We start from the raw sequence: 24,141 nt of genomic DNA, 5'->3' as shown, positions 1-24,141 counted from the left end.
TCATAGATTCTTAAACCCCTAGGGTTGTTTATGCAAGTTGAAGACTTTAGGGTTACAATGCCTCATCTGAATGCAAGAATTCTTATTGCCCTAGCTGAGGTCATTATACAAGAAAGAATTGCCCTAAAAATTGATGAAGACCTTTATTCGTGGGAACTTGCCCCTCTCAACAATCTCAATGCATGTTTTACTTGTAAATTAAACGGGCATACTAGGAGAGAATGTCCATCTCTTAAAAATTTACAAAAGGGTGTTTTTATTGTGACTTCCAATTACGGTCCTAACCCTAGTGTTAATATTCAGGATAATAACGACAAAAAAAAATTTAAAAATTGAGGCAAATAAAGAAGTTACTGTTAATAAGGAAGATAAAATTCTGAATTCTGAAAATCATGAATCCTTGAACAAAGAGGAAGGGCCTAAATTTATCCCCCTCACAAATCCTCTGTTTAAGGATGATTATGAAGTCTTTACTTATAAGGATAACCAAGCTAATCATCATCCTTCTTTAGCCCTTTGTCAATCAGATAAGCCTTCTGATAAACAAATACTCCTCGTAGAAAAAATGCGTAACAAATTGCTCTAGAGCCCATTAAGGAAAGGGCTAAGAAATATAAGAACTCAAAACAACAGCCTTTGGAACATAATAGTTCCCCAGAGTACATGGACTCCATGGAAGAGGAGGAGAACAATAAACAGATTGTAACTGTCACCAAAGATTCTGGCATAAACAATGAGGGAGGATTTACTGAGGTTGTAAGTAAAAGTTACCCAAAAAGAAAAAACAGAGGACCGTGGATAGGAACTCTACCCAATTCCAATAACAGTAATAAGATAAGGAATTTAGAATTGCTTGATGGTTTCAACAGGCTTTACAAGAACCAAAAACTCTTGATGCCATTAAGATGGCTACATATCTTACCAAGTTCTGCAATAAAGGCCTTGACCCAAGAAACCAATGGGATTCCCTCACTACTGTTTGACAAAAGATGTTTCAAGTTACAGGAGGAAAAAATGATAAAGACAGAAATAAAGTAGAGACCAACTGGCAGTCCAGATTGAATTCGATTGAGAGAATGTTGCAAACTTGGGGCAGTGATAAAACTCTAGAAGGTGAATTAAGCATCATCAAGATGGAACTAAGGAAAATGCAAAATTTTAGATTTCAAGGTACAAAGTACTTTAATCTGATCAGAGCTAAACAGAAGAGAGAGAGTTGACTGAGGAAATCGAAGGCATATGGTACTTACTAGAGATACAGATGAGGTGAAAAATGCACAAGAATCTTTTCTCTACTGAACATGGAACCAAAAATCAAGAAGCCTTGAACAATGTTTAGGAGTGATTCCAAGAAAGGTGTCTAAATCTGATGCTAAAACCTTTGAGAATGTTGATGTATAGGATCAGTAGAAGTAATGATAAATTTATGTTATGTGAATTTTGTTCATCAGACGTATGCTTACACACACACACACACACGTATATGTGTGTGTGTGTGTGTGTGTGTGTGTGTATACGTTTGGATGATTATAACACTCCATACTATTATCGGCAGACAATGAGATGTGTATATTATCGGGGGGGGCCTTGTGTTTTACCGCTGATCACATAAACTGTTATATTGTTATTGTTTACATTAGCGAACGGATGGTTAGTTATGCCTCTGTAGAGGCATGACCCTAGGTGGCCAAAGGCCACGTAGAGTCATGACCCTACAGGGCATGACCTTTCACATATCTATAAATATAAGTGCAGATCGATGGGAAAGATAATCAATCTATGACATTACAGTCCCAGCGATCTGCACATTCATTTTGCAGGGTAACTCTCAACATTATTCATTGGAAGGAAATTTGCATATTCTCTCTACATAATAAATCCTCAGCAATCTCCATTGTAAGACGTTATATCTTCAGCAATCCTCATCACTAAAGTTAAACACTCAACAATCACCATTGAGAGAACAAACTCTACATCTTTGGTTTAGCAATTATTCAAGTAAGGATATCCATTATTGTTTGCATCTGCAATAATAGTTTTATCTATCAAACATCACTAAAACTAACATGGTATCAAAGCCATTCTGATAAGAAACTCTATTATCCATAAAGATTTATAAAATTTAAAATTATATCCTTAAATCAAAATGGTGAATCATGTAAGGCTAGAGGATAGACTTGAGGGAGCATCAAATTTTTCATCATGGAAAATTTGAGTCATGATAATATTAAGGGAAATGGAATTAGAGGAGTATATAGAAACAAATAAATCCATGCTTGAAAAGTGATCCAGATAAAACGAGATGGAAAAGACACAATAACAAGGCAATGAAAATTATAATAGATTCTATAAAAGATCATATTCTTCCATCCATATCCAATCTCAAGATTACATTTGAAATGTTCTCTACCATCAAAGATACATTTGAAATCAACAATACTAGTAGATTGTTAACTCTAAAAAAAGATCTACTATATATAAAGATGAAAAATGGAGAATCTATTACGTCCTACTTTCTAAGGATTTCTGAATTAAAAGATCAACTTGCAACAATGGAAAATTGAATTGATAACAAAGAACTTAGCATGACAGCATTAAAAGGACTTCCTCTATCTTGGGAAACATTTATTCGAGGCCTAAGCTCTTGACCCGAGCTTCCTAAATTTGAATTACTAAAAAATGAATACACACAAGAAAAATCAAGATTAGTCTCAAGAGGACTAAGTATAAATCAAGAGGGAGACATTCAAGCCCTTCATGCAAATTCAAACAAGAAAAGAAAATTCAAACATATTAGGAGGGAAACTGACAAATTATATAAAAAACGTGATTGGTCCAAAGTTAGATGTTTCAAATGTGATAAAATTGGTTACTGTCATAACTTCTACCCTGAACGAAAGAGAATTCAAGCAGCTCTAGCAGAAATCAAAGAAGAGGAAGTAGAGAAAGAAGAAAAATAAAACTATGCATTTTATTTAGCTCTTTCAAGTGAATTAAGCTCAAACAACAACACTTGGATCATAGACAGTGGAGCATCTCGGCACATACCCAGTTTTAGAGACAAATTTGAAACCTTCTCGGAACACTCCTCAAAAGAAGTTACCATTGGAGATAACTCCACTCACCCTATCACAAGTATTGGTTCCTATTCAATTTATTTAAATTCAGGAATTACTCTTGAACTCAAAAATGTTTTATATGTACTTGGAATAAAAAAAAATCTAGTCTCTATTTCTGGTTTTGTTGATCAAGGATTCAAAATCACTTTTCAAGAAGACAGAGTTCTATCTTGGCCAAAGAACTCTAATATCAAGAAAGCCATTTCTATTGGATTTAGAGACTGAAGTCTGTATAAACTGTGTAACAATCAATACTTAGCTTTAAGTCTTGAAACATCAAACTCTACCGAAATTTGGCATAGGAGACTAGGTCACCTTCACTATCGTGCATTATCATTTATAGGAAAAATTGTAAAAGGTTTACCTAGTCTCAAAACTGATCACTTAAGCATTTGCAAAGCATGTGCCCTAGGCAAAAACACAAAGCAATCATTTCCTAAAAGTGTTCACAAATCAAAATCCATTCTTGAACTGATTGACATTGACCTTTGTGGTTCTATGTCTGTACCTTCTCTTAACAGGTGCCTATTTTATATAATTTTTATTGATGATTACTCTAGAGGAACTTGGATCTACTTTCTAAAACAGAAAGGATCAGCTAAAATATTATCAAAATTCAAAGAATTCAAAGCCCTAATTGAAAATCAATCAGGAGAGAAAATAAAAATACTAAGGTCAGACAATGGAGGTGAATATATCTCCGAAATTTTTAAAAACTTTTGCATTGTTGTTGGGATTAAGAGGGAGTTTTCTGTACCATATAATCCTCAACATAATGAAGTTGCAGAACGTAAAAATAGACCAATTGTTGAATCAGCTAGAGAAATGATGCACGATCAAAATCTCCATACTTCCTTTTGGGCTAAAGCATCTAATACTGCGGTCTACATTCAAAACAGATGTCCACACTCAGTATTAGAGAACACCACTCTTGAAGAAGTATTTATAGGTTTTAAACCAGATCTAAGTCATCTAAGAATATTCAGATGTCCTAGTTATATCCACATTCCTAAAGAGCAAAGAACAAAACTAGAACCATCCAGAAAGAAGGGGATACTCATTGGATACAATGAAACAACCAAAGGCTACAAAGGTTTTGATCCAGGTCAAAGAATAATTGAGATTAGTAGAGATGTCAAATTTGAAAAAGATATCACCTTTAATATTTCTAAAAACAGTGATGAATCTATTACTGAACCTATTCCTGAAATAGATGAAAATCATCAAGCAAAAATTGAGAGGGAGAATGATATTGAACCATCTTCTACCACTACATCTAATCATGAAGATTTTAAAAACATCAACAATAAAAAGAAGCCGCTTTCGGGTAGGAAAATGATAGAAGAAAATTAGGTTGAGCCTAATGAAGTGATTTGAGAAAGTAAAAGAACAAGAAATCAATCATTTTATGTTGCATTATTAATTGAACTTATTAAAAAAGAACCTTCAAATGTTAAAGAAGCACTATCAAGTCAATCTTGGAAAGCAGCAATGGTTGAAGAATATAATTCCATACTAAAAAATGATGTATGAGATGTTGTACCGAGGCCTAAAAACAAATCAGTTGTTTCTTCTAAACGGTTGTTTAAAATTAAGCATGAATATGATGGCAGCATTGAAAAGTACAAAGGCAGATTTGTAGCACGGGGTTTTTCACAGAAAGAAAGCATTTTTTTATGAAGAAACATTTGCACCAGTTAATAGATACACTTCAGTTAGAACCATCTTGGCCATCGCAACATTCAAAGGATGGAAAGTTCATCAAATGGATGTCAAAACAACATTTCTAATGGCAAAATTGAAGAAGAAGTTTATATTGAGCAACCAAAAGGATTCTGCACTCATGACAGCAAACTCAAGTTTTTAAATTAAAGAAAGCACTATATGTTCTCAAACAGGCTCTTAGAGCGTGGTATGAAAGGATAGACAACTATCTAATGAAGTTAGGATATTCTAAAAATGAAGTTGATCCTAACTTATACTTCAAAATAGATGGCAATGATATGATTATGCTTGTGTTATATGTTGATGATTTATTGATAATAGGTGAAAAACATCTCATAAAAAAATGCAAACAAGAACTCACAGCAGAGTTTGATACGTCCTCCTTAGATTGGAAGTCTGGGAAAAGGGTAACTACATTTTTTGAATCAAGGAAAATATACAATTGATATTTTAACAAAATTTGGAATGATAGAATGTAAACCAGCTTTTACTCCTATGGAAGTCAATTTACACAAGCTGAAGGATGATATGATCAAATCAAAAATCTACAAATTCTACTTAGTACAGGCAAATCATTGGATCTTTAATGTATTTGGTGAATACTCGTCCTAACATATATTTTGCAACTAACACCTTGAGTTAGTTTATGTGCGCACCAAAGAAGATACATCTACATGTAGCTAAATACATTTTGAAATATCTAGAAGGTAATATTGGCATGGGAATCAAATATGATCAAGTCAACATCAACCTTCATGGATATTCTGATTCCGATTGGGCAAGCAGCCCTACTGAACGTAAGAGTACTTCTAGATGTTGCTTCAGTCTAGGATCTAGAATGGTTTCTTGGTTCAGCAAAAAATAGTCTTCAGTTGCATTAAGTTCTACCAAAGCAGAATACATTGCCTCTTCCTTGGGTGCTAGAGAAGTGGTATGGCTACGAAAGTTGTTAGTAGATTTGTTCAAAAGACCTTTGAAACCCATTGTGATTCATTGTGATAATCAAAGTTGCATCAAGCTTTCAGCTAATCCAATTATCCACAATCGTTCCAAACATATTGAAATTCCTTACCACTACATTAGAGATATGGTGGATCGAGGAGCCATTCAACTGGAGTACATCAGTACTAATGAGTAAACATCAAATATCTTTACTAAGCCTCTTGCTAAAGTAAAGTTGGATTACTTCAGAGGAAAACTTGGTATAATTAAATTGTAATATTGAATATTGAATTTAAGTTTTTAATTCATGTGAGTTTATGCTTCTATTGTTGTTTAGTTGCATTGGATATGTAATGAAAGGTGACGATCTTTCATGGACATATATATTCAGAAGGTAATCGTTTGTAAAGTGACGATCTTGCAAATGATAGGCATGTTATCATGGAAAACTCTAGATATTGTTTCGGACAATTAGAGATCATAATATATGTTATGATAGTGTTCATAGCATGGTGATTTTAATTATTTGACTAGTCATTGTTTTAGAGGGTTAAGATCAAATAATGTATTCAAATATTCTATTCTGAAATCTATTAAAAGGTGTATTACTTCTCCCTTGCTAAGAGGGAGTGTTGATGTATAGCATCAATAGAGGTAATAATAAATTTATGTTATGTCACACACAAACACACACACACATACATACATACATAAATATATATACACACATTTGGATGATTACCATAACACTCCATACTATTATCGGCAAACAATGAGATGTGTATATTGTTATTGTTTACATTAACTAACAGATGGTTAGTTATGCCTCCATAGAGGCATGACCCTACGTGGCCAAAGGCCATGTAGAGTCATGACTCTACGGGGCATGACCTTTCACATATCTATAAATATAAGTGCAGATCGATGGGAAAGATAATCTACGGCATTACAGTCCCAGCAATCTGCACATTCACTTTGCAGGATAACTCTCAACATTATTCATTGGAAGGAAAGTTGCATACCCTCTCTGCAAAATAAATCCTCAGCAATCTCCATTGTAAGACATTATATCTTCAGCAATCCTCAGCCTAAAGTTAAAGACTCAGCGATCACCATTGAGAGAACAAACTCTGCATCTCTGATTCAGCAATTATTCAAGTAAAGATATCCATTATTGTTTGCATCTGCAGTAATAGTTTTATCTATCAGAGATCACTAAAATTAACAGAGAAGAGCATTACTCTGGAAGAAATTGAAGACTCCATTAGAGATAATGGCAAATGAGAATTTTTTTTGTCCTGATGGTTTGCCTGCTGAATTCTAAAAACAAAATATTGATTGGGTTAGTTTGGAACTCCTTGAGTTGTATAATGCAGCCTTTGAACAAGGGTCGCTTGGAGAGAATATCTCAAGAGTGACCAAGCTTATCCCAAAAAATTAAGAATTGGGGACCAATAACTCTCCTCAATCTATCCTATAGGAATATAGCCAAGCTCCTTGCTAGAAGAATTGCAGGACTTCTTAAACATGCCATTTCTGTTACCTGAACCGGATTCATCAAAGGAAGGTATATTCTTGAAAATCTGAGTTTCTTCATTGGGCAAAAGAAAATGGACAAAACTCTACTATGGTCCTATTTGATTTTGAAAATAGCATATGACAGGAATGAGTAGCTTTTTGTAATAGATATGCTTAAAGCATTTGGCTTCCCTTCTTATTTCTGCAAATGGATTGAGATCCTGTTTAAAGACTTTTCAACAATTATTGAAATCAATGGGGAGCTTTCTGAAACCACCTCACTACAAAGGTCAATTAAACAGGACTGTCCTATAGCGCCAACTCTTTCTGTGATAGCAGAAGATGCTTAGTATTACATTCTCAGAACTCCTACATTGGGCCCACCTGTATAAGGTAATAACCTCCCCAATCATGATGAATTAATCAACACCCAATTAGCAGATGATACTGCTCTCTTTGTGGAGCTTGATGAAGGTAATTTTGATGATGTACTTGACATAATGCAATTTTTCTGTCTTTCTACTGGAGCCAAGGTTGCTGCTCATAAATCAACAGTGCTTGGATGGCCTGATGTGTCTCCCCAGTAGATTGGTAATAAAAGTTGGATGTGGGCTGGCCCCTCTTCCATTGTCAGATATCTTGGTATGCCTTTTGCATTATCTCATTCTCCTAAAGACATGTGGGCTTGGTTATACTCCAAGGTTGAGGAAAAAAAACATCAGAAGTGGCAAACCCACATGCTTTCTCTTGCAGGTAGGGTTCAGATTGTTTAGAAGGTCTTGGCCTCTCAACTATATACTTCTCTTCTAGGTTATTTGCTAACTAGCAAATTGACAAATTGGACAGAATCATGAGGGACTTTCTTTGGTCTGATAGGTTGGGCTGAAAAAAAAGACATTCAATCAAGTGGGAATGGTGTTGTATGCCTAGGAAGTTGGGAGATGCAGATCTGAGAGACTTGAAAACTCATGGTATAGCTCTAGCCTTCAAATGGATTTTTGAAAATGAACCACTGAAAGTGCTCATTAGAAATAACATATTGAGATCCTCTATCAAGAAAGGTAAGAATCCTAAGAATCCGAAAGATCATTCTCCTTGTGACATCATCATGCATAATTTTGTGACATCATCCACAATGATGCTTTGTGAACTTCAATTTCAGGGTTTGGAATTTTTTCACAAAAATTTGTGGCTTCTTGCAGTTTGTTTAGGGTTGCACCTAGAGTTGCTAGGACGAACATCTAGAAAATAGAAACATTCTTTGCAGTTTTTGACAAAATAGGGTCTCTAGAGGTTTGCCAATTTTCACACAAAATCATGATTTCAAGTTTTTTGTCAATTTCAGTAGTTGATCTCAAAGGGATAGCTTTGTTACCCCATATCATGTTAGACCAGTGTTACCCACGAGCACGTCCCCAGCCTAAGAAATGCTGTCCCTGTACCAGAAACATTTTTTGCACTTCGGGAAGGCTAGGGATGTCCTCACCTCATCCCCTGTTTTTGAAAATTCAAGGAAACATCCTAAAAACTTGGGGACTTTAAAAAAAATTTGGGGACACCCATATGTCCCAGGGATGGTTGGGGATGCCTTGCAGATGCCTTGAAAATTCCAAGGACGTATGGACATCCCCAATTAGATAAGCAACATCAGCAATTCAATAAACATTTTTCTTTCATAAAACTCTTTATTTTTTAATTTTAGAGTGGGCCCCTCTTAATAAGTTCACCTTAACATGCTTATTATTGTTTGGTAGTTAATTCTTGCTATTTGGGGTCCATTAATTAGTATTTGACAACATTGCATTAAGAATCGTGAAATTAAGAATGTTGTTACAGTCATGCTGCATGCTAAAATCATATAGCAGACTGTTTGTGAGGTGTTGGGAAAGTCTGCAAAGTGCATTACAGACCTAGAACATGCACTTTTATGTCATTTTGTGGAAAAACATAATCATTGAGTTGAATTGGGTCCTTTTTGGAAGATATGATGAATATTGGAGGTTGCATCAAGGTACTATCTTACTGTAACAGACCTAAATCATGATTGTAACTGTATAGCAGACCTTTTTGTATTAATATCAGCCCACTTTCAATGAGTTGGAGGGGTAGTTTCAAAACTAAATGATACTACTGTGTTTCAATTTGGGACTTAGGTTATTATTCTAGTTGCTATTGTGAATGAATTCTAAATTATGTTCTTGAGTTTATTTCAAATTTTTATGTTATTATTTCAATATTACGTGCACATTGACAATATTTCCAAATTATGGCATTGAGTTTGACTATTGAAATGTTGTATGTTAAAGTTCTATGATGTTTAAATGGCATGGCTTATCCATGTTTTCATATGAATGTAAAATACATGCAAATTTTCTTATATATTTTATATTTTTCCTATATTTATATAGCCATCCCCTTGCAGTCCCCAAACTTGGCTATAAAAAATTCGTCCTGGAAACTCATCCCCCTGTCCCTGTCCCGAAACTTGGGGTAAAACTGAGTTAGAAGGATCCGGGTACCCTTGGTCATTAACATTCTACAAATCCAAGGAGGGTCTCAAGTTCTCAACAGTAACAAAGTGTTCTAAAGAGGAGCAGTCTTCTTTGCATTTGTCACCAAAAGACCTGCAGATGGTGTCTTTTCTATGGTAGTATGATGACCATTAAGGGAGGGTATTAAAATGATATAAGACATCTTTAATGGTCATCTTAAGTTTAAGTGGTTGCTATTTTTAGTGTCGCTATTTTTAGCACTTTAGTCTTGTATCGTTTATTTAAGAAGCCTTTGTCTCCGCGATTTAATAAATCGGATTTCATCGAAATATATGAACATCTTTTCGGTATGAGTAGATAATATATTAATAGTGGTATAATAGCAGCGTGGTAGAAGATAGTGGGTGTTAGATACAGAATGAAGATACTCTCAAGGCTAAGCCCATATTTGTATGCCAAACTATATTGAGAATTAATAAAATGTTAATCCTGATGATGGATCACTGAGTATGATCCGAAACGTTGATGATAAAAAAACAATCTCGTCCAGAAACATAACACATAAGATCATGGATTGTGGAAATCTGTTATCTTTAAAATGTTAATATTTTACCAATTGAGGAAATAAATTCCTCTGTTTTTTAATTGCCATCGCCTATCATCTCCCACAAAGAAAGCTTTTCCCAGAATCATGATCCCATTATCCACATACTGGAAAGACCATGAAACATAGATAAACAACATAATAAAAGCTATACAAAAGCACAAGGAAAATATGTAAAAGCTAATTCAGAGTTTGAATGACAAAACATGGAGAAGGCAGAGGATAAAATCAGCAAAACATTCAATGTCTTTTGGCCAAATAACTTCAACGACCTGCCCATTTACCTGATTTAGTAAAAAGGGATCGAAACCAATAATTTTTTATACCTTGACTCATAGATTGTTTATGTTATCAAGAATGACTTAGAATTGCAATATGCAATTTCAATGATGAATAATTAGATAAGATGTCAAGCCAGCAATAGAAAACTGTGGGACACAATGGAAAAGGAATTCACACATCGATAACATTTTTGGGCCTTGAGGCATGGTCATTACTTAGACAAACAAACAGTTTTAAGTCTTATATAATGAAACTGTGAAAAATTTAATAGTTATAGAAAACACTCTGACTTGAAATTTTCAAGTTTTTTCTATTTTGGAAAGGAAAATTCAACAAAAAAGCGTGGTGTAAATTAATTTAAAGTAATAGTATGAGGAGAAAAAGCTAAAAGGCTTAATATATGTGCTATTACTTCCAATTTTTCAATTTAATGAAAATATAGCCATCTCAGAGCACCATCATACCATGTTTTTGAAATAATGGTGTTTCATTCTCAAGTCTCCATCTGCCATCTGTAGGTGATTATATTTTAAAATTTAACTGTTTGTGTCTTGATGATGATTACCAGACATCAATATATTTTGATCTTTGCTTTAATTGACATCTATCTCAACACTTCAAAATGTTGAATGTTAACCATTTACCTAGAAATTTGATTAAGCTCAATTTAATGGAGCTTCAAAAGGAAATACAGTACCAATGGGAGGAAAACAGATTTTTAGAGATGATGATGAACAGCCCCCAGTAATATTTTCAGCCTATTTGAGACTCAATACAAATAATCAGTACAGGAAATACATTAGTAGATCTAGCAGCCAGTTGGGGGATGGATGTTGGGCAAGATGGTTTCAACTCATCTTTTCCCTCCATGCCATAAAGCTAATCTCAGAAGACTGTGCCAGAGTAGAGGAGCATTATAAAATCAGCAGAATTTTACAATTTAAAGCAGACTAATAAACTATCAAGAATTTTTGTATCAAAATCCAGCTGATAAAATAAATACAAAGGTCATTGCTGTTGAGCAAAAAATATGCCTATTAACAAAATAAAGCTGATAATTTTCTTACCTAGTGCATGGAAAGTTGCTGAAGAATAAATTTTCAAGCTTTTAGCCTTGTCCAAACATATCTCGGCATCACGCCAATGAGAAAGGCTTGAATATATACAAGCCAAATCTTGCCAAACTTCAACTTCCAGAACTCTTTCACCTTCGACCTAGTAACAACAGACAACTAATCATCAATCTATTAATTCAATACCACGATGTATTTTCCAAAGTATTGAGCAGTGGCCTATGTTCTGCAATCACTTGAAAATTCAATGTTTGCACAGACAATGACATTAGGCACAAGGGGATAAGTACTTCAAATCGCAATCTAGCTACTAAGGGTTCATTTAGTGGATACAGATATTTCAAGCTTTAGTAAGTGTGAATAATGCAAATCAAAAATTAGAAAAAGTTGCCAGTGCCCTTTTCATAACAAAAGAGTAATAAGCTACAGCCCTTGCTATAGTTCAAAATTCCACATAAAGCTAAAAAGGTGCACAATACAGCTTTTCTATATTTGCATATAGGCATACCCAACCACTCCGTATGATGTTTGCAAAACATTGACATGAAAATTTTACAAACCATCAGTTTGTAAATAAGAATATCTTATCCAACATGTAAGGACAAAATTCGGGTTATTAGGATATGGCACTCTAGCAGCTAATGAGAATTATAATTATAACCTCAGATTGAAAAGAAACAAAATCAGTTGGATTATCTACACTGATACATAGGATAAAGAAGCTTGAGTGTGGCCTACTGCTGGACTGCCATTCCTTGCAGAAATATAACAGATGCAAATAGTGAGGACTTAAAAAAAGAAATGTCACCAGAAACTGTTACGCACTCTTCATTACTGAGGTATAGATAGATTCACAAAGATAACATTAAGTGCCCTTGAGCTAAATATGAACAGACTTATGAGGAATTCAGAATAATATATTCAGATATTCTCCTCGTGTCCCTTCTGCTCGGTGGACATTATCCCAAATGTCTATATTTATATGGAAGTTCTCTGCAAAAATGAACTCATGGAACTGTTTACTCCTATATCTGACAAGACTAGTATTTGCATCAAAAATGAGAAATAACAATGAACACCAAATAGAGTAACACAAGTATATCTATATTCATGTCAAGTTCGTCCACAATAGCAGATAAGGATGATCAGCCATGGATTGTACTCCTTTTCTTGAGAGCAAGAAGCATATTTAAAGTACAAATAACAGATGGTTGCCAAGCAGAACTCAATCAAAGATAACTAAACAAAACTTTCTTCTAACAACTACCTACAGGCTGACAAGTACCTACTTCAGTGATTCAAAACCGTTTTAATGATGCACTATTTCAATACGTTACAATGGCAGTTTCCACAAGATACATCATCTCCCAAAAAAGAAAAGACGGATTCCTAGCCAATGAGTACAGAGCAAAACAATTCCCAAATTCATCATGATATTGGTAAGGAGCACATCAAACGGATACTTCCCTCGGGCAGGAAGAATACCCTAATCATAACCTGGACATTCAACTAGTAACAAACATCCCATTACAGTATGCAGTGCCCCCAATTTGGCTCGGTCAGCCAGCCCTAATTGCACAAATAAATACATAATTAATAAATAAATATTAATAAATGGAATTGTTAATTAAATTTAGCAATGGCCTTTAGGCTGACTTCCCGGTTTGTGGTGGTTTGTGTCTTGAGCTGACTTGCATTTTATAAACATTGTTAAACATTTTGTTTTATCTTGGAGGCTGATTTGGATAGAATGTTAATAGGTTGGTTTTTAATCTCCACCAACTTGAAGAGTAACTTGTATTTATTCAGGTGGCAGAGGTGCAGAAAGACATGGTGTTTTTTCCATATTCTTGCATTGAATGAATGCAGGAGAGATGCTCAGACAAAGTCCTGAGTGTATCCACCTAGCAGGACATATCCCGTGCCAGTATTGTTGAGTTTCATTTGATCAATTCAAAGTATACAAATATGGATACGGTATTGGTTATGGATATGGCCATTTTTTATGAGCCTAATATGGCAACAGCAGGATACATCCATAAGAAACACACACATATCTTTACAAGTTCAACCATTATACACATATTTACAACAATTTTATAAGTTATTGGAGGAGATTTCCATTACTTCAAAAGCGACATTGACATGCTAGATACATAGTTATAAGTTGATTTAATAATTTACAGCATACAAACCAAGACCTATTATTAAATTATACAGTAATGTCATTTAAAACTAAATTTAGTTAATAAGAAGTAAAATTTATAAATATATAAAATTCAAAAATAAAAACAAGATGAACAATAACAATCTAAAAATATAAAATTTCACAAAAAAAGCAGAAAACTAAAATAAAAATTGCATAAATGAAGCTTTTTTAATTAAGTATTAGGAAGGCTCCTGTCAAACTTTATAAAAAATAAATCACATTGTATCCAACATGACAGGAAAATTTATGTTTCTTGGGCATGTGTGGATATGGTATATGATGCATATCTGGGCCATATCCATAACAGATATGGTGGTACGTGCACCCAGGGAGGGACATGGGTGCATCCGCCTACTCTGGATTAATCTCATCTCCATCAATTCCTTTTCATTCCAAATTGATTTCTGCCTGACACGAACTTCTATACAAGCTAGTGCAACTAGGACTAATAAAGGGCGATACCAGATAAATATGAGCCTGTGACAGCCTGGGGGAATCGCCACGTATCACATAAAACTAGAGACTATGTCTAGTGGGAAGTAAGTTCAGATAAAGTAGTGGATTGGGTGGGCATTAATTGGGACAAGATCAGGCACATTCTAAGTTGCCGGTTCAAATTCTGGTTCAGATGCGGGTTCGACATTCGGGTTCGAAATTCGATCAAAAAAAAATTGGGCTGGGTTTGGGTTTGTCCGTACAAGAATTTTTAAAAAATAAAATAAAAAATATATATGTGAAAATATGCTGCAGCATACTAGTCCATACACCACTATGCTAATCTAAAGCAATTTAGCAAATTCAACCACCACATATATTAATGATTTGTTCGATTGGCATGACAAAATGTCAAAATATACCACCATAATACCATATGAATGTTTCAGTTCAAAACTTTAGTCTTTAAAACAGTAAATATCAACATTACTAATCACTGAATTAGTAATCAGTAATCAGTCATAGACTCATATGTGATCAAATGACAAATATCAATGTATCATCAAAGAATTCATCATCATTAGGCAATTGCTGATTAGAAGCACAATTAGTGCCACTAGCATCAGCAGTCTCAGCCGTAGCCTCGAGATCGGCTCCATCAGTACTATGTCTCTCAGGATCGCCATCTTCAATCGCAAGTGCATCAAAGTGGACTTCCAACTCCGCGGCCTCTGGTTCGACATCCCATTGTTTTGCCTCCCCCTTTTTGTACATATTCTCTTTGTGAGTTGTGAGCCTCAAGTTTGAATGCACAAACACCAAGTTATCTGCTTTCTTGGAGTTTAGTTGGTTGCGTTTTATCGAGTGGATGAAGGAGTATGTGCTCCAATTACTCTCAGATAATGATGAACTAGCAACCTATCAAGATTTGCAAATTTACTAACAATAAACTAGAAATTAGAGTTTTGAATATTTAGTATTTACCAACAAGACACTAGTAATTAGAATGTTAAGATTAAAAAACTAACCTGTGATAAAATTTTGATGGCAATGGGTCGCAAGCGTTGGTATTTTTGACCATGGTAGTACCACCATTTATGAGCATTAGCATTGTTCTTGTCTTCAAGAGCCTCAATACCACAATCATCGGTGCTCACAAAACTCATAAATTCAAACCTCACTGCAGGTCGTAGGTGCTCAGGAAAGAGTCTTCGAAGGGCTGCCTTGTACCCTTGAGCAACTTCAGGATCTCTGTATGGCGGAACTCTAGTGGTACTCCCCTTGAGGACCAATTGGCTATAGAACTTGGGGCTCAATGCAAAGGCAAGTAGATGCAACGGGGTAGTCATTTTGTTCCATCTCTCTATCATGATTAACTGTAGCCCCTTGAAGAACTTTTCATCAGGATCTTGCTATTTCTCATTTACGATATTTCTAGTGTCCTCAATCATGGAGTCAATGCCATCATATACCTCACCCAAGCAAGGCCTATCCATGTCAGTGTATCGGATCATGCTCAATATAGGCTCGGTCATCTTCAGAAGGTACTCAGCACAATCCCACCAAGATTCATTTAATATCAATCCCCTTGTGGCAGTTGCTTTATTACTATTAGATTGCCTCCATACGGTCCAATTAGCACTAGTTACCATTCTAGTCAATGCGTCTTTAACCTTGATAAGGTGCCTCAAAACAATGGTGTTGGAGGCAAAGCGGGTCTCAACAACCTATTTTAAAATCAAAACAGTAATAGATTAAAAATTTGAAAACATAGAAAGTTTACTAAAGTGGCTAGATTTCTAAAACATGTTTAAATTTTAAACAATTCAACTTACCTTCAAGAGCTCCAATTTTGATAATTGTCTGAATATGGCTTGCATCATATGGTCATTCGTGACAAACATTTGGATCTCGTGCCTCTTCATACATTTTTTTTATCCACTCAACCTTAGTGCCAATTTTTTTCAGCATTAGGTTGAGTGAGTGCACTGCACAAGGTGTCCAAAAAATGTGTTCATACCGTTCCTCGACCAATAAGCCGACAGCCCTACAATTCTTCGCATTGTCGGTTATTACTTGAACAACATTCTGAGGGCCAACTTGCTCGATAGCTTGGATGAGAATGTTTGCAATGAAAGGACCATCCTTTACCTCTCCTTCACAATCCACTGCTTTTAGAAGCATTGCACCTCTTGTAGACACTGCAAGAACATTCACCAAAGGATGGTTCCTTGCATCTTTCCATCCATCTGATACTATTGTCACACCTGTTTCGACCCATGCATCCTTGATGGGCAACATGGCATTCTCTACACGGGCCACCTCATCATCCAATAAAGTGGTGCATACCTTCTCATACCCAGGGCCCTTGGACCCGTTTGGAGCCACATTAATTGCCCTCACCATGTATTGCCAATACGGTGAGCGAACAACATTAGATGACAATCCATTTGCATAAACACATCTGGCTATGGCTTGATCAGCAATGTCTCTAGCTTCATTTTGGAATGATGATTCCAAGGGTCCAGCCACTGTTTTACTTACAATTTGTTGTTCAGGAGGACGCAAGAATGGATGGCCCTCTACAGGTGGCTCACTAGGAGTGGTAGTTGAAGACATAGATGATGTTTTTCCTTTCTTTAGAGGCCTACCACTTTCCAACAGATGTGAAGCATTTACCCTCCCAGCAGCTTCCTCTGCTTGCTTCTTCTCTTGAATATATTTGTTTACGATGTGATTTGGAAGAAAGGTTTTAGGTAGCAGTCCATTTACTCTTGGCTTCCCGGTGCAAAATTTGATGTCTTCTTGAGGAATAAAGCACAAATGTGCTTTTCCTCTACTGTAAGAGCTGCTAAATTCCTCATTGCAATGGCTACAAATCCACACATAACCTCCTCCACCAGGCATTGATCGAATCATTTGCACATGTTTCCAAAGTGGGGAACATCTGTCGATTTTGAAGTGGGGATTATTGCCAATTCAATCACTTGCAGCCATGATAGAATCTACAAAAAAATTTAAAAATTACACAATACATAAAAGTTTAAAACAAAAAATTAAATATGGAAAAAGCTTATTTATCTACTCAAACTAAACTGTAATGGATACTTAAACATATATCAGTAAGTTCATAATGAAAATTTAAAAACTACGAACAATTTGTAAGAAGTTAGAACAATTCAAATCTAAGTAGTTGCATGCAATTTTTCTTTTTTTATCTCTAGGGTTGGAGAAGAAAATCTGAAAATGTATCAAATACAAACTGTCAAACTGCTACCTCTGCAATCTGCAATCACTGCCTTTGGAGTCAATGTTTTGGAAATTTGGACCTTTGGTTCAAGAAGCAATGCACACAGTTGAAGCCTGAAGGTGAGTCAACCACACAAAAACAAATGAAAAAACATACTGCGAGCAAAAAGTTGAAACCCAAAAACAAGCCGCCGTAAAAATAAGTGTGAACGCCGAATATAGGTGAGGGCGTCATTTTAGGGTTTGGTGTGAATATGAGATAAAAAATCGACAATAATAAAGTAAAACACCTTTCCAAACGATTAAAAAGTCGAGCGTTTTTTCAAATTTTTTGTCGTATGCCTAGATTCGCTTGAAATTCGTTGTCATTCCATCCAGGTTCTTTTTTCGACTCCCAAATTCGCTCAAAATTCGCTAACATTCGTCAAGGGTGCGAAATGAAGAACCCACAGGGAATTTAGCAAACAGTCGATGAATTTGGATCGAACCAAGACCGACTTCGATTTGATGCGAATCGAATTTCGATTTTGCCCCTTCAGGAGCGAATACGATAACTTAGGGCACATTTAGAGATACAAATAGAATATATCATCCTGTGCTTGTGTTTCCAAATGCAAGCACTAAATAATGCCTTAAAGAGTCAAGTAGTCAAAACAGATGTAATTATGCTGACAATAAGTTTTGGGAGACCACTAATGGAATACAAGGAAATGGAGTCCTATGTTCGCACTTGGTAGCAGCAATGACTAATTCAATTCAGGATTCCAAGTGGATCACAGAAAATGCTAAAAGAGATCTTTAACTTGCTTCTACACAGGAGGCCACTTATGTTGGTGCTAAAAACTTTGCAATGTCTTCTCTTTCTATATGCCAAGATGTCCACGATGGGCCAAATCACTTTTCACTCAAAAAATAAATAAAAATCAGTGAGTTTGTGCATCAACCCCTATCAAATTGAGGTAAAGGAAGTGTTTTATTGATCATCATGGGTTGCAATAAAGCATTGACATTAGGCGAAAGTGTGGTTACTAGGTACTTAAGAAGGACAACTACAAAGATCTAGTGTTAGTGATGGTCACCTTGAACTACTCACCAAATTGAACTATTGAATATAGGATGCCCCATTCAAATGTTCATGTTCATCAATCTTGGATTGAAAGGTCGAGAACTAAAGGCACTGGTAATCTATGTGTGAGATGACTTCCTCTTTGGAAAAGATAGAGGTTGCATTGCTTGACTGATTCTATTACAAAGAATTCAATTGGGTCCCATCCATGCTATGAGTTAGGCCTATCGCAAAGCATCATAATACCTTGCCGGTTGCCACCAGATGTCCTCCATGCTAAAAAACTATGCCTACATACTAAGAAGTTAAGAACCACTAATCCCAAACACAAATCTTCGGTGCAATTCAAATTTTTTTAAAAAGATAAGACTGGCACAAATACAATCTTTCAACAAGCTAAATGCTTATCAACCTGTGAGTTTCGGGTAAAAGTGTTATAATGAGTGAGCTGATGAAGATGGCACGAAATATATAAGTTGTTACAAATGAAGTTCTTATAGAACTCCATTAGCTCCCAAAGAACATTCAAACATATGATGGAGTAGGCATCCATGCGGGACCTCTTATTCAGATCTACAGGTATGCAGCACTCATCAATGATCAATCCTAATCAATGCACTCAAATTTGCCCAAATAAAAATTTCTTCATTTTGGCTAAGATTTTCTCTTAAGAAAATAGTTCCAATACAATTAGACATGCAATAGGTAGCCATCCTAAGCCTTAATCATTTAAGACCAAGATGCCATCTACATAAATAATCACAAATGTGCCATGTGATGTGTCTGAATGTGTGAAGAGGATTCACAAGGCCAAACTTTGTCTCATGGGGCATTACACATGTCACTATAATATCCCTTATTCTGATTCCAAATTTATGACTTTTGACCTTATCAACACTTTACACAAAGGGATATCTTGCAGATTGCTTCTAATATGCGTACCTTCAATTGGTAACAGCAGAAATGCTTGCAAAAGTCTTCAAAAACATCTTATCATTGTATTAGAATGAAAATACAAATGACTGAATACAATCATTGAGTGATGGCCAAGACTATTGGCTTACAAAGGAATGTTCTTTAGAAGCTCTCTCATACCAAGTTGACCTTCATGAAATCTGAACATAATTATACCAATGTGAAAAATTGAATCTCTCTCACCCAAACAATTGCGCAACCCTTTGGAGGATCTTTCACCACCTTGCTTATCAATGGGAGTGGTCGTTCCCAATGACTAATGCTGTAACTTCGGAGAAACTCTTGGCCCCACAAATGAAAATATCAAAGCAATTGTCAAGAACTCGATGCTCAATTTCTTTATTGTCCCTCTAATTATACTTTTTCTCCAAAAGGAGGCGGATCCTTCAAGAGGCTTCTAGGAACATGAGGAGGTGGTTCTTTCAAGAAGCTTCTAGAGACATGAGGAGGTGGGTCCTTCAAGAAGCTTCTAGAAACATAAGGAGAAGCTTCTAGGAACATGAGGAGGTCGATCCTTCTAGAGACATTTTATTTTGTTGCTTTATAACATTAATTAAATATAAGGTTGTCTTTTAATATTCATATAATTGATAACCTTACAATAATTAAATGATTTCTCCTCTTAGCCTTTGGAGAATGAAAGGCTAAGAACTCCAATGAAAGGCTAAAAAGATGGGGACATTACACTCACATGGTTCATGAAAATTGTTAGACATCTAGTAGTCAATTAAAGATATAGTGTTTTAACTTTAAACTATGATACTGATTCTCTCCATAAACACCCAGATGCTGGTTCAGATGCATTCCGGTGGTCTGATGCTGCCTGGATGCACCTAGGAAACGCAACCCAGGCCTGTGGATGCTCATGGAGGTGCTTTGAGTGCATCCACAAAGCTCCATGGGCACAATTTGTTTTGCAAGTTGATATTTGAAATAAATCTGTTTTTTCAGCTCAAAGATTAATTAAATTCTTAGACTGTTGACAGAGACTTCTGTGATCTGGTCCCACCAAAAAATTAGAAGCTTTCTTTGGAATGGTTCTTCAACCTTTTGATCTTGGTTCCATTATCACTTTCTTCTGACTTGTCAATCACATATTACTCTTCATCTGGTTTTAATGTAGCTAAATCCAAATACCAGCACAAACATTGAAGCTTCTTCCCTTCCTAGAAGGCACTTCTTGGGCACATCCTTTTTCTTTGGACTTTGTATTTTTGGTTCAAATGATCTTGAACTTGCAGCGGTTGGAGATGATGAGAATGTGAATTTTTTTGAGAATCCTTATGGTTTTGAATGACTGAAGTCTAATTCTAATTGGTGAATCTTGAGTCTTGACTCTTGATTAATCAACATCGAATCATGAACTAAGTTATGATTTTGTGATTCAAATTGCATTGGAATCTTGAACTTGAGAAATTTACTAATTAGTAATTTCAATTTGTATATTTGTGTTTGTGAAGTTTGAAGTTGAACTATCCATGGTGAAGTATCATACTAAGGAATGATTTTTTTTTGTATATTACTTGTATCTCATTGCATATAATATATATAAATATATACACACACACATGCATCCAAACACATCCAAAATAAAATAAAAGTATTTCGCACATTTGATTCTTGCATCAGCATCAGCATCAGCATCAGCAACTTAGATATAGGAGTTTTTAACCTCAATGTTTTGTATCCCACTTCATGATCCATCATTAGGAGGAGAAGAGTAAAGTAAAAAAATATTGTATACCAAGCCAATAAGACATCTAAGTTCACTAAAGTATATAGGTGGTCAACCAATAAATTAAATTCTTAATTGTCGATTCTTTGGGCACGTGAATCGGATCCGTGGATTCGGGATTTGTTTTTTTCCCAATTATGATTTGTAGAGGATTCATGCATATATATATATATATACTAAAAAATAAGAGAAATATACATAATTCTAAAACTAAATCATTTCATAGTATGAATCTATGATTCTAGTATTCATCTATGAATCTAGCATACTTGATAGTTGATCTATTCTCATGATTATAAAGAAAATCAACACATTCACATTGAATCACTCAAAGTGAAAGTTTGTAACATTCAAAATATTGATCATTAAACTTAAAGTTTGTTATCGAGACCAAAGTTTTTGATTTAATCATCAAATGGATTTTCAAGAAAATCTGCATCAGAGGGGTATTTGGAGCTCCACAACCGATCTCCTTCGAATCCAAGCACTTTACTTTAAACTAGCAACTATGAGAGAGCAAATGTAAGAGCAAATGAACTTGTATAATGAATTAAAGGGTCGTTTTTTGGGTTAAGACAAAAAAAATATTAATAAATTGAGTTGGGCACACTTTTTTGTTTTTTCTTTTGCTGCTTCCTTGGCTGCAGATCTGCACTAGATCCTTGAGAATCCACGCGCAGATCTGGATACAGATCGGACCCAAATCCGGATCCGGACTCTGACACACAAATCCGGTAACTAAGATTAAATTTCTATAGAAACGTCTATTAATTTAAAATTGAAGTCCATGTCCCATGAAGTTTTAGGGATGGGGACAGCAGGGGGTAGCAGGACCTGTTTCCAATGCGGGGGCACTTTCAGGCCATTTTTTGCAGGACAGTTGTTAAATAAGGGGAAGTTTAAGATATATACAGAAATTTCAACTATACATATTGTAACATTCATGAAGCATTCACCATTGACGTAGTGGAAGCTTAATACTAGCATTAGATATGAGCTTAGAAATAACATTGGAATCAACAAACAAATTAACAAAATAATTTATTTCATTCAATGAGAATATATATCATGCTTTCATAGATGTTTGCGACTTAGATAGGTGTATTGTTTTTCAGATTTTCTAAATTTTGATATTTTGTAGTTGTAGCTTTCCAGCCTTTTGTTATATATGCACATTAACAATAAAAACAACGAAACATTATGTCAGCACTCACATGAATTCTCAATTCAGTTCAAATGTTGCATAATATGGTTCTACAATGCGTATGACAAAAGTCTTATAATTAGATGAATGATATTTCTTATAATTTTTCCTGTTCTTTTAATTCTTGTCCACAAAAGACAAGTTTCAAACTTGCAAACACATCATGCTATCCCCTGCCATCCCTGACCTGGGAACTCCATATAACATAGACAAAATATTAAAGACTAAATGAAACACTAAAATGTTAGCAACTTGTGAGCATCAGAAAACCGTGTGACAAATGTTCATAATGGACCGGAACTATTTTAGGAAATAAATAATGTTTTGGTACCCTTAAAGGCTGAATGCCAGTAGATACAAAGGAAAATCAATGGCACTGATTTCTTGAGATCATTTGATGAGCTTTTTTAACACATCCTGTCAAAGCTGAAAAAGGCATCTTAAGTGTTGGAGTGAAATTTATATGTTGTAGCTGAAGCACTGGATCAATTGCAGGGAATGCATGAGGACTTGATGCATTACAGAATTTGCAGAATGATTTGTATGCACAAATACCTACCTAAGTCACAAACAACAACAAAAGCATCAACATCTGGCCTTAAATTGAAATAAAAAGTAGGTCTTTATCTAATGAATTCTCTAGCTTCTTGGATACTTATGGCATAAAATGCTAGTTAACCACACCACAACAAAACAACGTAGTTGAACATCGGAACAGAACAATCACCGAGATGGCTCGATCCATGCTCGAACATAAACATGTTCCAAAGAAGTTCTAGGTAAAAGCAGTTAGCACTCTAGTTTATCTTTTGAACCAGTCACTCATAGTGGCAGTAAGGTAAGACTCCAGAAGAGGCTCGGTCAGGTTGCAAGCCTAGAATCAATCACTTGAAAGTTTTTTGCTCCTTTTCTTTTGTTTGGATTCTGATGTTTCACGCACAAAGTTGCATGCCAAGAGTTAAAAACTTATGCTTGTTGGATATAGTAGTCTTCACAAAGCCTACCACTTGATTGACACTAAGACATCTCGTCTCATGTACAGTCGTGATGTAGTCTTTGATGAGCAATGAGGACCATTCATGCTTGTTTCTCTTGTTCCTAATTCAGCAAACCAATCTATGAAGGCTCATTATTTGGGAGTTAGGCTTTCATTAGGTCCACCTGATGGGAGGGCTCCAGTAGGTCCAACAACTCCAATTTTAACAGTGATCCCTGTACAGACACCTATAGCTTCTCCTGTAGGATCACCTCGATTTGTAGATGCTTCACCTAAGTTTGATCTAGATTCTTCTAATGAGGAACCTGATTACCAAGCATCTCCTGATACTAATATTAGTCATTCTCCTCTCCGGCCTAAGTGGTGGAGTAAGACACTTGCTCATCTTCAAGATGATGAGCTCATTGATTAGGAACTACTCAGAAAAGGAGAAAACCTACAAAGTCTATTAAATTTGCTGTCACGGCCAGCATTCATAGTGTGTTTGAACCTCAAAAATATTCCAAGGCTCAAGGA

General features: G+C 35.4%; 1 protein-coding gene across 5 annotated transcripts in view; it reads right to left on the bottom strand.

Annotated features, from left to right (window-relative positions):
* NPG1 (tetratricopeptide repeat (TPR)-containing protein) overlaps positions 1–24,141 on the bottom strand; it is a 117,290-nt gene that overhangs the window by 15,265 nt on the left and 77,884 nt on the right. For all 5 annotated transcript variants that reach the window (XM_089798024.1, XM_089798023.1, XM_089798025.1 and 2 more), the window contains exon 5: positions 11,750–11,897. In XM_089798024.1, coding sequence (XP_089654150.1) covers positions 11,750–11,897 — 148 coding nt within the window. The remainder of the gene's footprint in view (positions 1–11,749; positions 11,898–24,141) is intronic.

The sequence above is a fragment of the Cupressus sempervirens genome, chromosome 8 (assembly GCF_028749045.1).
Source record: "Cupressus sempervirens isolate cs-2001-9-10 chromosome 8, ASM2874904v1, whole genome shotgun sequence".
In the NCBI taxonomy this organism is placed as follows: domain Eukaryota; kingdom Viridiplantae; phylum Streptophyta; class Pinopsida; order Cupressales; family Cupressaceae; genus Cupressus; species Cupressus sempervirens.
Note: the sequence above shows the minus strand (reverse complement) of the source record. Positions and strands in the feature narration are given on the sequence as shown.